General features: G+C 49.8%; 1 protein-coding gene across 3 annotated transcripts; it reads left to right on the plus strand.

The window, feature by feature from the left end:
• The first annotated feature begins 3,482 nt into the window (after positions 1–3,482).
• Positions 3,483–12,714, plus strand: MTNAP1 (mitochondrial nucleoid associated protein 1). Of its 3 annotated transcripts, none has more exons than XM_055575028.1 (4): positions 3,483–4,735; positions 8,421–8,513; positions 9,051–9,155; positions 12,067–12,712. In XM_055575028.1, exons 1-4 carry the CDS (start codon positions 3,628–3,630, stop codon positions 12,150–12,152), a joined length of 1,392 nt encoding a protein of 463 aa, XP_055431003.1. In that variant the 5' UTR covers positions 3,483–3,627; the 3' UTR covers positions 12,153–12,712. The 3 variants fall into 3 exon arrangements, with proteins under 3 accessions (XP_055431003.1, XP_055431004.1, XP_055431005.1); XM_055575029.1 differs by lacking the exon at positions 12,067–12,712 and adding an exon at positions 10,274–10,710; XM_055575030.1 differs by lacking the exon at positions 8,421–8,513 and having other exon boundaries at positions 12,067–12,714.
• The last annotated feature ends 220 nt before the right edge of the window (positions 12,715–12,934 follow it).

A 12,934-nucleotide genomic window follows, 5' to 3' on the forward strand; every position in this document is an offset into this window, starting at 1 on the left:
TAGGCCTGGGCGCGGATGTGGAGGCGAGAGGAGAGGGAGGGGAGAGCTTTCTGAAGCCGAAGGCTCGGCGCTCCGGCGCCCGGGGCTGGGGGAGGCTGCGGGGCGGCCGGCCGGGCCCCGGGAGCTGCTCGGTGGTCCCACTCAACTCCCTGGAAGCCGCCCGACTGCTCTACTGAAAAAGCAAGGGAGAGGGGGCCGAAAAGCCCACTGGAGGGCGCGGGAGGGAGGGCTCTGAGGTCAGCCTGGTGCCCAGGAGACTGGTCACACGTCTGCTCTCCGGGACCCCCAGGTACAAATGCCCTACTGGTGACCCCCGTTATTTTGGAGTTGCCCCAATAGTTTGTTCCTCTCACTCATTTCTTTCACTCGAGTGACTGCCCTAATTGTGTCCTTCAGAGGCTGATCTTAACGTCGAATTCACCCTGCCCGCCTGGGTAACAGCGGTCGTGGAGCGTGCAGATACAGGAGAAACAAGCGCAAAATTAGCATCCTTCTACAAAAACTCAGGTAAGAAAGTAGTTAATGTAATAGGGAAGGGCCTTTGTTTTCTAGCGCAAATTAATCCCTAAAAGGATGTTATTTATAATCTCAAATTATACCTAATGGCCCACCTCTGGGAATCTTGCCTCCCAGGTTATGAGTATGAGGCTAAAACACCTCTGTTTAGCTCCAAAGAAACAGCCTGACCAGGCTCACCTGTGAATGACTGCAGGCGCAGGAAATGAACACACCCCCTCCTCAGGGTGATGGGAACCGGGAAGTGTTTGACTTTCCTCACTCCCCTTTTAGGATTAAAGAGGCCTGAATTGTAACTCTGGCAGCATGGTTATTTAGGACACAAATCCACCATCGTCTCAGTCTGCTGGCTTTCCAAAAAACGTCACTAGCCCTTGTACCAACAATTCGTCTGGATTTATTGGCCTGTTGTGCGAAGAACCAGACGAACTTGGACTCGGTAATGTTTAGGCACCCACGTTGAGACATTACAGCTCGATGGTACAGGGAAGATCTCAGGAGGATTGAGGATGGAGAGCATGTAGGCAGACACCTCTAACAGAGGTCTCAATCCCCTTCTAACATCATTAGTCCAAGGCCCGTGGACTGACTTCCGTTGTGTGTCTTTCTGTAAATAAATGGTCCATATATATGTGTGCTTAGTCCTGTTTGACTCTTTGCAGTCCCATGTACTGTGTCCCCCCGGGCTCCTTTGTCCATGGGATTATCCCATCAAGAATCCTGGAGTTGGTTGCCATTTCCTTCTCCAGAGGATCTCCACAGAGATCGAACTTGAGGCTGCATTGGCAGGCAGATTCTTTACCAGTGAGCCTCCTGGGCAGCCTAAACAGTCCACAACATTAGATCATAGCATCTGGTCCCATCACTTCATGGGAAATGTGAAAACTGTGGTCCCATCACTTCATGGGAAATGTGAAAACTGTCAGACTTTATTCTTTGGGGCTCCAAAATCACTGCAGATGGTGATTGCAGTCATGAAATTAAAAGACGCTTACTCCTTGGAAGGAAAGTTATGACCAACCTAGATGGCATATTCAAAAGCAGAGACATTACTTTGCCAACAAAAGTCCGTCTAGTCAAGGCTATGGTTTTTCTAGTAGTCATGTATGGATGTGAGAGTTGGACTGTGAAGAAGGCTGAGCACCGAAGAATTGATGCTTTTGAACTGTGGTGTTGGAGAAGATTCTTGAGAGTCCCTTGGACTGCAAGGAGATCCAACCAGTCCATTCTAAAGGAGATCAGTCCTGGGTGTTCTTTGGAAGGAATGGTGCTAAAGCTGAAACTCCAGTACTTTGGCCACCTCATGCGAAGAGTTGACTCATTGGAAAAGACTCTGATGCTGGGAGGGATTGGGGGCAGGAGGAGAAGGGGACGACAGAGGATGAGATGGCTGGATAGCATCACTGACTCGAAGGACATGAGTTGGAGTTTATTTTGGGAGTTGGTGATAGACAGGGAGGCCTGGTGTGCTACAATTCATGGGGTCGCAAAGAGTCAATTTTCCCAGATTGACAATTTTCCCAAAGATTCCCAGAGGTGGGCCATTAGGTATAATTTGGACACGACTGAGTGACTGACTTGAACTGAACTGTAGGGGTACTTCCAAAGTAAGAAAAATTCCTATAAAGACTATTGGCAGAAGACAGTTTTATCTTGCCTGACTTCATGTAGGACAAGGTGGGTTGGTTGCTATGATAAATGGGTTGGCCAGGGCCAGGCCCTGTGCTCAGTTTTGAGAATACAGCTGTGCACAGGGGCTACCTTTTCCCTACCCTCTGGAGCTTAATTGAATAAGAAATGTAAACAAATAACTTTCTCTGAGCTTTGGAATGAAATACTACCTTTTCCTGACTGGAGAGTATAACAGAGGCACCAATGGTATGTGGTTTAAGTATTTTTCATTTTTTTGGCGACAACATACAGCATGTGGGATCTTAGTTCCCCAACTAGGGATCAAGCCAAGCCCCCCTGCAGTAGAAGTGCAGAGTTTAAGGGTTGTTTTTTTTTTTTCCCAATGTTTTTATATGCCATAAATTTCACAAAAGTGTCAAACTAAACAAATTTCCCATTAATCCATTGTCGTACAAACCTAGTAAAAAAATTGAGACCATGTTTCCTCCATTTATGTATTATGTACATTAGCCATACTTCTCTGTGTGCGTGTGTGTGTTTGTGCATACATGTTACTAATGTGTTAAACGTTAGTAGCATTCTCATTTTTCATGCTTAGGTAATTGAAGTTACCTAAAGTTCTAATACTTTCTTGCACCCCTGTGGATTTTTCTATACATACTGCTATAGTCTTTTATTCTTTAACTTTCTTCCCTTGAATAATGTGTTTTATAACAATTTCTTTACACTCATGTGTTATCCAGTTGCCTTGCTACAAAGTTAAATAGCAAATATTTCATTCTGGCTGGCATTTTGGACACCTTTTTCTTCCACTAACCATTAATTCACTAGATATAAGTCCTTTTGCCTGGCTTGCCTCCTAGTTAGGGATGTAGAAAAACCCCTTTGGTTATCTTTTGTAATGACTGATTCCTAGAAGACGATAAAAAATCTGAAATACCAAGCAGAAATGGAGTCAGCTATAGAAGAAAAAGAATGAATCAAAATAAATGTTTTAAAATGTCCTTCACCCTGGCTTATTTCAAATGAATTTAAAAGGTATGACACCTAAGTAAGTCATGAGTATTTACAGACTGTATGCTTCTATCTCCTTGCGTTTGTCTTTTTCAGGAATAGAAGAGTGCTGTTCCACCCAGGATGGAACTGTGTCCTTACTGTAAGAAGCCATTTAAACGATTGAAATCCCACTTGCCGCACTGTAAGATGCTGGGAGCAACTATGCCTGCTGATCAAGAAATTCATCAGTGTGAGCCCGCTACACTCGCACGGGGTAAAAAAATCAAAGCGCCAATCAGGGACTCAATTAAAGCAAAAGAGAAAGAGTTAGGGACAGACAGTAAGAAGAGAAATCCAGAACTGAAAGGGAACAATTCAGAACGGACAGTCAAGTCCTCTTCAGCACTAGCTGTTGGTTTGGAAAAAGCAAGTCATAAAAAGGCTGATGAAAACGTCAAGAGTCAAGTTAAGCCCTCCCTCAAAATGTTAAAGGATACTAAACCAAAGGTTGCTTTCCGGGGAGAAACTACAGCTCAGTTTTCTGCATCAGAAAACACCAGTTCTACAAAAGAACTTGCCAAAGCTTTGCCTCAGTCAGAAGAAAGTAGAGATAACCCTTCAGAAATTGAAGCACCTTTACCTCCTGGCCCAGTGGCACCTTCTCGGTCGAATTACGATAAGAAATACTCTTTAGCCTTCCTTAATGATGTGCAAGCCACTTCAGCTGATTTAAGATTGGACAGAGTGGATGCCTCAAGACAGAACCTTCTCGTGAAATTATTCAATACATCTCTTGGTGATGGTCATAGTTCTCCCGTGAATTGCAGTCACAGGGTTCAAAGAGGACACATGTCATCATCAGGCAGAGAAAGAGATTCCAAGGCCGAGGATCACCTCTTAGGAGTCTCTACTGATAGAGACTTCAGGACTCTGGCAAAGAACGCAGAATCACAGATTGCTGCTTTGAAACTTAACCCCTTAGGTAAAAGCCAGGGCAAGGAGAACCAGGGAAAAGCACTCCACCTTGGAGCAGAGACATATGGGAGGCAAGGAGGTGTGGAAAAAAGTGTATCTGTAACAGAAACGCAGGATTGCGCTTCCCTGAGCCATGATTCAGTCACAGAGAAGAAACCTCGAGACAGTGGTCCCGGTGTACACATGTTCCCACTAACGGGGACAGCTTGCCCTGAGCGTCTCCCTCTAGCGCAGTCACGTAACCAGAGTCCCGCCTCTCTGGCTGTAAAATTTCTCCAGGAAGAGAAAGCAGAAGCTGGTAGCTGGAATCGAGGCCCTGCTGTGAAGGCGTTGATGGCGGGTGAGGAGTGGTCTTCTCTGACATCTAAGTTGGGCTCTCAGCCCCCAGCATCGTGCCCCCGGGGGCTGCAGTCTGCACGTTCAGCCCAGCACCACGCTTCCAGAAGCCCCTTGGCCGGTCAGAGCCTGTCGAGCGCCCTGGGGCTGGAGTGGTTTCCAGAGCTCTATCCTGGTTATCTCGGCCTCGGGGTGCTGCCAGAGAGGCCCCAGCATTGGAGCACTCTGGCCCAGAAGCCTCTGCTTGTCATCAGTCCCCAGGGTGAGAGACTCTCCCAAGGTAAGCGCGCTCAGGTGTCAGCTCATCAGGCGGCTCCGAGCCTTCTGAGTTAATGAGGTTAACGTCCTCTGTACCCTTGCGTTCCAGGGCACTGCACTCGTCACTGTTTCAGAGCATGATTTCCTGCTCCCAGGGCTCAGTTTTAAGGGCGGTTCATCATTCTCCCCTCCCCTCCCCTCCACCAAGTTGAAGGCAGGACTACGGCAGGCTGGCCGGTGATGCTGGTTAATACTTGACCCTCTACACTTGGAAGAGGCACAGCCTCTTCTAGAAGTTGGGTGGGTTTTCGTGCTGACAGACTCAGGAGAAGCATAAAGACTTCACGGTCTGCTGTGCTTAGATTTCAGTCAGGACCAGGTTGGGCAGGAAATGGGTTCTGGGCATGTGGTCAGACACGGTACCTGGCAGCTCTAGCAGCAGATGGGGTGTTTGGAAGTCGGGCAGGCTGGGGTCAAAGCTGAACTGGGAGGCAGGGCAGTCAAGGCAGTGGAGGTGGGGGGTCAAGGATGAGCCAGTGAGATCGGGGGAGGGATGCGGCCAGAAGCGGGCAGCAGTCCATGCGCTTCCAGAGTTGTGTCCGAGAAGGATTTTGTTCTTGTCTATTGGTCACAGCCTACGACACGTGCTCAGTTTGGGTTTGTGTATCGAGGAATGTGTGGCCATCACATGGCCTCTGATTCTGTTATAAACCAAAAACCGTTGAAGTTGGCTCCACCATTAATGTTCAGACTTCGATGCTGCCAGTGAACAAACAGGAGACCCCAGAGGAGACCCTAGTGACCCTTCAGTTAAAGTCAAGATTTAATTTGTCGTTTGCCCAAGGACTTCAGGCCATGGAATCTACAAGGATTGAAAGAGGGCGTGGCTTCTCAGAAAGTTCATAACCTCACCCAGCAGTGGCTGTCCCTGACAGCCACAGGTCGAAGTTGAATTTGCAGGCAGTCTTTGAGGAGGAGTTTGGGCCATATAGGCTCTGGCTCAGGCAAGACCTTGGATGAGCCTTCCTCCTCCTCTCTCGGAAGCCATTCGTCCCTTGGTACTTATAGGCAGGGCCAGTGGAGTTACTGAGGTAACTGTATATGCTGGGGTACCTGCACGTTTGCCTCAGTTACCTTAAGTGATCTTATGCCAGTCCTGGGAGATGGCTCTTATCCCCTTTTACAGATGAGGAGACTGAGTTTCAGAGAAGGTGAGTAACTTGCCCAGGGTTCAGTTAGTCTCAAAGGTTGCTTGGTGGGTCTCTGCCCGGCGTTTCCAGGCAGCGTTTCTCCTGCTGGGCTGTTGGGCTCCAGACTGTGGTCACTTACCTCTTCAGGGGGATGCGCCAGTGCACAGCCAGTCCTCGCACGCCAGGCACCCGCGCAGACCCAGGTGAGGGGATTGCCCCGACTGAAAGGCACCCGGGGCCTTCATCCTGATGAAGCAGGGTAGAGTGAGACGCTCTCGTGGCGGAAGAAAAGTGGCTGTGTTTGGAGACCTAGGTGTGGAGGTCCGAGGGTGCCCCCGAGCTGGGCTTCAGTAAATCAGGAGTGAGGGAAATGAGGGATTCATTCATTCCCTGTGGGATTCGCCGGCATGAGGAGCTGTCTTTCGAGCTTCGGGGAGATAGATGCTCATGGATGTAACTACCAGGAGGAGTCATTTCCTGGCCTGAGAGAAAGTGGATTTCAAAAACCCAAGATTTCAGTCTCAAGAGATTCGACAAGGCCCAGAATCTGAGAGCCCTCAGCAGTCCATCAGCCACCTTGAGAGCTCTGAGCTGGGAGTGCCAGCTGGGCCTTTGGCAGAATTCCAGTGCTTTGGCTTCGGGGCAGGACGTTTGCGAGATCTCAGTTCCCAATCTGGACAGGTAAAAGTTTTACATGGTCATTTTTTATATATATGATTCCTAGCCGTCGTGCCCAGAGACTGATTCTGAAGTAAAGCCTCGGAACCTATTTCCAGACATTTCCTCAGTGCCTCTGAAGATGAGCCACGTCTGAGAACAGCTTCTGGATGCTGGCGTTGATGTAGGTCCCTGGCATGCAGCAGTGGACTGTTCACACTGGCAGGGAGAAGGTAGTTTAGGGGGAAAAAACCAAAATACAGTTTGTGTAACTACAAAAAGCAAAACTTGCCTGGTGGGGAGACCAGAAGGTCAAGTAGGAAAACCTTGTCAGGTTCTGGGTTTTCAAAGGCCCAGAAACCGCAATAAAGGCTGTTCTCTAACCTGCACACGGGGCTGCCATCAGTAGGGTGTCCACGTGAGGGCTTTGAGGAGGGGCGCCTGTGGGGAACGGGCGGGGAGCAGCGGGGATCAGAACTTGAGCAGAAGCGTGACGGGCCGGGGCCAGGTCCCCTGGTTGACCAGAGGAGCCCATAAAAGGGGGTATTTAAGGGAAGCATGTGTGAGTAACCAACAGCCTGAGACATGAGAGGTGAGTCGAACCATGCCTCTGGGATTATAGCCAGGCCAGAGGGGTGATGGGACGGTTAAGTCACAGATGGCGGCTACGGGTTTCTGTTCTGACGTCTGTGTCAGCGGAACCCCTGTCCCGGTGCAGAGCAGCGGCTGAGGGGTGAGGCAGCAGAGGCCGGCCGTGCATGACAGCCCAACACGCATGACCGTTCCTCGGAGATGGAGGTCAGGGCCCAGAGCATCGGGGCGGTAGGCAGGGAGTCATGGAAAAAAGCTCCCGCAGGACGCTTGTGGGCTTGGGCCTGGGCTCTCCCAGCCGAGGGCTGCTTACATATCCCAGCTTCAGGCCTCAACTGATGTCATCCACATTAAGTGCCTGGACCCGGAATGAAGTGAGCGGGTTCCGCCAGCTGGAGAAGACCCTGGGAGCCGCTGGGACCCTGACGCTCCAGGGAGAGAGGTGGTGCCATTGAAGGTTTCCCAGAGCTGTGTCATTTTTCTGAGCTGGATGGGCTCATCATGCTTTGTTTTCTAAGATACAAATCTTCACCTTGCAAGAGAAATAGCCTTTGTGTGGTTTCTGAGAAGCCAGCATGGTTCTTGTCATTTTTAATAAATGGATGATCATTTGCATAGTATTTTTACATCTGCAGCAACTTCACCACACCTGCCAAACCAGTTGTAAATATTTAATTTACACTTTATCCTGATGAACCAAACCGAGACCAGAGAACCAGCAATAGTAGAGATTCCCTGCCTGTCATTAAACGTGGAAAGCTGCAAGGGCAGGGGAAGTAAGTACCTAGCAGAAACCCTCCTTCCTGGTTCTGCTTTAGTAATTCTCGTATCAAACATAAATAAGAAGCGTGTGCTGGTCAGCGGTGGTGATGGGCTGATAGAGCAGACCTGTCAGCTGTCGGCAGTAGTAGCGGGTAATCACCAGGACAGTAGCAGGCCGTGCTGTTTGCTGAGGTGTTCAGCAGGCGAGAGGAAGTAGAAGTGACTCACTAATCCTGTCCCGGGGGTCATCTGGGCACTGTATTCATCAGATGAGAGATGATCCAGGTCCCAATCCCTCGGGCCCCTTAGTCTGCCGAAGAACCTTTTGACGCCAAGTAGGTAGTTTGGCCTCCGGTGCTCATACGTCTGCAGCCCAGGGCAGACCGTCACCCACGACTTGGCATGTACTTTTCCTGCAGCCTCGCCCTGGGGACCTCAGGCACCGAGTGCTGGGGAAGAGGACGGATTTAGATGAGCTGTCACAGTGACTTCTGTTTGGAACCCTAGTTCCTTGGTTGGAAAGAAGCGCGACGGCGGTAAGGAGCTTGGAAGCCCCGGCCAGCTCCTCCCTCAGGAGGCTCCTGGGAGCTGTCCACACAGGTGAGGCCCGAGTCGCGCCTGCGGGGCTCTCTTGCTGGTTCCAGACTTTCTCTTCCTTCAGCCAGGCTCGGTCACAGCCCGGCTCGAGAACGAGACAAGGAGGGCCTTTCGAGCTTCCCATCTTCCCCCCTGCCTTTCCTCATCCTGGAGTCTGACACAATTAAAGCACTGAAGTGACGCCAGCAGCGGCTGCCGTCCATCAAGCAGGTTTCGTTCTTTTCAGGACCTGCCCGCCTGCCGTCCCCGTGCTCACTGTCCCCAAGCGAGGGAGGCTCAGCTGCAAGACCACCCGTATTCATCTCCCCATGAAACTTAACCACACTCCCCAAAATAAGACTGACTAATTGAAACTGATTAAAATTAAGCTCTTCTGGTTTTCACCTTTTCATTTGTTTAAAACACGTATGTATGATGCAGTGGTATGTAGATTCCTCGCACAGCAATTCCTTTGCCTGAGCTGACCGGGTGACTTGAGTCCCTTGCAGACAAGGGCCAGTGGCCTGCCCTCTAACGTGAGTCCTGCTTCTCTGCCAACAGGCTGGATCCGGTGCCGCACCAGCGTGAGGACCGGAGTCGGTGGCCTCACCTTGCTCTTCACTGGCTGCTTCGTCCTCTGCTGCAGCTGGAGCTTCAAGCATCTGAGTAAGCCTCGCTCTGCATCCTCAGCAGCAGGTCACAGCCCATGACACGCACCTCTGAGGGCTTCTCTGAACCGCTTTTTCATGTTTCAGTTTTGCATTGTCTGACACACCCTAATGAACAAGCTGTTGTCCTCGAGGCTCTCGGGGTTTTTTATTGGAGGTTTTGGTTCTAATGGCCTTGATCAGATTTGACTAGAGTTTACGTAGCCACTCTCCTGCTCCATTGACGACTGTTGCTGGAGATCCAGTGCGCTTGCACTTTCTCCGTAAAGCTGTTTGCTTGTTGGAAGATCAGGGCTCTTCTCTTTGGTGACTTTCTGATTCTAAGAACTTCTTTCTAGGAATGAAACCAAATAGCTTTATACCCTAAGAGATGAGAAGCAAACGCAGCAGTCTCTTATCAGTGTGTCTAAGGCTGAGAGCTGTTTTATTTAAGTACTTTTAACGTTAAAGAGAACAAGCACCTTTCTAGTTAGCATTTCAACTTGCTCCAGATCTTACCAGAAGGAAAATGCCTAGATTTCACTGTTCTTTTAATTCCAGATAATGTTTGCTCATTTTTAAAAAGTATTATTGTATTAAATCAGAAAAGGCCCAGTATTCTTCCACAACAGACAAAATCCAAATGCTTTCAGATGAAAATTTTCAGTGCAAAAGTGTAAGATCATTATTAACACTAGAGGCCAGTAGAATTCACAAACTCTTCCAGAATGTCAGGTTTGACTCTTTGCTGGGCTTGGCGACTAATTCAGTGTCAGGACACAGGGCGTGGGTCAAGACGTGGATCATGTCTGCAGCAAGCTCGCACATCCTGACTAGCCAGCCGCGGCTGCCCACCCTCGTCTCATACGCGTGGCCATCCGTGAGAAAGGAATTCCTTTCTCATCATGATGCCTGAAATCCCACATTGTTTCTGTCACAGGGAAAAAGCCTCCACTGAAAAAGAGACCATTCAGGTGATGCTGGAGTTTCTGTTTCACATCTTTAAATTGAGACTGAGGAAAGTGAGGCAGAAACTTACCCCTGTACCTAAGACTTTATTTCTAAATTTATAAAATAAATACAGGGGGATGATCTTCAGGGGCAAGAGGTAGAAGCCGTCTAGGAACTGGCTCATAGACCCTTATGTTTGTCTCTGTTTATCCCAAGAGCTGCAGCGCTGGCGTAATCAGCGCTGACCTGGACGCCACGGAAAGCTCTGGCGCTCTGAGGCGAGGACGGTGGAGACGCTGCAGAGCGTGTTTAAGAGCGGAAACTGCACAGCGGGCAGGGCGGGGCGGAGAGAATAAAATGACTGGAACCCAGCCATTCTGGAGGAAGCCAGGTGTTTTTTTTTTCAAATGTGGACAGGTCTGGTTCTCTCTGGATATTTTTTTTGGCATGTTCTCAGAAGTGACTGAAAGTTTTGGAGAAAAACTTGAGGTTGTTTAATCATAAAGGCGGATGTTATTCAAGGAGACAGGGAGATGACAGGAGTTCATTGTTAAAAATTTAAAATAGCTGTTTCCTAATGCTCGGTAAAAATAATCCCAATTCTAAATCATTTCTCCCCAAAACTGTTGTCTGTATCTTGGCATCGTGCTGTTCATCCCTGCCAGATACTGGTTCAGAAGAGCATCTGAAGTGGCTGGAAGTCAGCTCACGTCAGACCCTTCCCCTTGGGGGTGGGTGGGCTCCTCTGGGTCCTTGACCAGCTCTCGGCAGCTGTGAGGAACAAGCAGAGGGTGGGTTCAGAGTTGCAGGTGAGCCTCTGAAAAATCCTTGGCAAGTGATTTTTTTTTTTCTTTTAAGCTGATTAAAACAGCACACTCCAAAGAATGTTAAATCATCTTTTCCATATCTGCAGTGAGTATAGCAGTGAGCACGTGGGTTCTGCTTCTCATCTCTTCATGGAAGCATTTCAGAATCCTACCCCTACACCCCCCAAGAAGCTGAGTGAAATATTCACATATTCCTCCCACTTCGTTAGGGCTGCATAAGAAGGATGGGTTTTGGGGTTTCTTCCCTGGTCAAAATATTCCACGTTGTCCTAGTTTTATGACTTCTGCTTTGGACCCTAGACGATAACTTGGATAGATAAAAGGCTTCTTGGAAATCCAGTGTAGATCGCACAGATGGATCAGGTCTTCCGATCCTTTTCCAGTATCAAGGGTTGATTATGTCTCGGATACAGATGTGCCCGTTGGACCAGTGAGTCTGTCTGGGTCTTAGCTTTGCTTGTGATCCTCAGGCCAGAACACGCGTTCAGCCCCTTTTGCCCCCACTCCTCCAGAACTACGAGAAAGCGGGTGTGCTGTCATGAAGCCAGCTCTCACGCATCTGCACCTCTCTCCCCGCGCTCTTCTGAGAACTCGATGCTGGCTTTATCTCCCTTTTCTGTTCTTCAGTCCCCTGCCTCCCCACCCTCTCTAATTGTCCCCAGTGGGAGTATAATTCTGCATCAAATTCTCCTGGTTAAGGAGAACGTGTATTGGAATTGTCCACAAGGAAAAATTCACAGTTGAGGAAGAGTATGGTAGAGGTATAACTAAAATAGAGGTAGGTAGTTCAGTGCGACTGAGAATGTCACCGGAACCCCCTCTGGAAGGGCTCTGCAGCCTTTCTTTGTAAATGCCCCAGAAGAGACGCGTGGGGAGGAGGCCCTCCCACAGCTCCCCCTCTGCCTCACTCTGGGTCAGAGCCGCTCGGTGCAGAGGTGGGTGGGAACGACCTCTGCGTGGGTCCTCTCCCGCCCCAGCAGGGTCCGCAGACCACGAGAACCCACAGGCACGAGCCAGCGTGGGCCTTTCCGTACGTGAGGTCTCGGGGACACAGCCCGGCTTGTTGGTCAGGTGCTGGCTGTGGCTGAGCCGTCACGGCAGAGACCGTAGAGCCTGCAGAGTTGAACCTGGTTCCTCTCTGACCCTCCACAGAAAGCCTGCCGACCCCTACCCTGGGCCAGCAGGACCTCACAGGCTCCTCCTTCGGAGGGATGAAGACCACCGGGGGTCCGCTCTAAAGTGTTCAGGGCTGGGACATGTTTCAGGAGGAGCCTTTCTGAACTCAGTACCTGTCGAGATCGTTTTCGTCACTACCGTAAAGAAGCCAGCGCGTTGGTGGGAGCGCCCCAGGGTGAGCAGCAGTGCTTAGATTTCACTTCCAGAGCAGCTGTATGAATTCCCCACCACGGCTTCCGGCCATGTACCAGGAAACGCAGCCTGAAAATTCACCTCCCCTCCCCTGCTGCAGCTGAGGTCCTGGTTACTGATGCCCAGGCTCCCCCGTCCTGGACTCCAGGGCAGGTCTCGTCACCCGCCCACGTGCCGTACCACCTGACCGCCCTGCCGTAACTCGCGGGACCAGGGAAAGGGGGGGTGCCCCTGCTGCGCACTTGAGATTAATCCTGCCTTTACTGGAGAGTATGTTTTTCTGTATATATAAAAATTCTCAGCTATTGCAAATACAGTCATTTTGTTGTCTCGTCAGCGGCGTGTTCTGTGGGCGCCCTCTCTGCTGTCACTGCTGCTACCACGCCTTCCTCTCCTGGTTTACCTAAGCTACCTGGCTACCTGGAACCCACTTGTAACTTACCTGCTGACTTCCTTACCTTTACCTGGTAACCCTAAGTTACTGGTTTACCTAAGCTACCTGGCTACCTGGAACCCACTTGTAACTTACCTGCTGACTTCCTTACCTTTACCTGGTAACCCTAAGTTACTTTTAATACCTGCTTCTCCCCGACACAGTGTTGCTCCTACATATTACTACTACCACTCTCCGTAACAAAAATATTCCTAAAAA

Source organism: Bubalus kerabau, chromosome 4 (genome assembly GCF_029407905.1).
Source record: "Bubalus kerabau isolate K-KA32 ecotype Philippines breed swamp buffalo chromosome 4, PCC_UOA_SB_1v2, whole genome shotgun sequence".
Taxonomy (NCBI): domain Eukaryota; kingdom Metazoa; phylum Chordata; class Mammalia; order Artiodactyla; family Bovidae; genus Bubalus; species Bubalus kerabau.

What these genes read in the sequence shown, in the direction of transcription:
- MTNAP1 (XM_055575028.1), top strand. Translation starts at nt 3,628, where the DNA reads ATGTTAAAGGATACTAAACCAAAGGTTGCTTTCCGGGGAGAAACTACA. An exon ending in GGGTGAGAGACTCTCCCAAG is followed by an intron (nt 4,736 to 8,420) that starts GTAAGCGCGCTC and finishes TTGGAACCCTAG; the next exon opens with TTCCTTGGTTGGAAAGAAGC. An exon ending in CTGGAGCTTCAAGCATCTGA is followed by an intron (nt 9,156 to 12,066) that starts GTAAGCCTCGCT and finishes GACCCTCCACAG; the next exon opens with AAAGCCTGCCGACCCCTACC.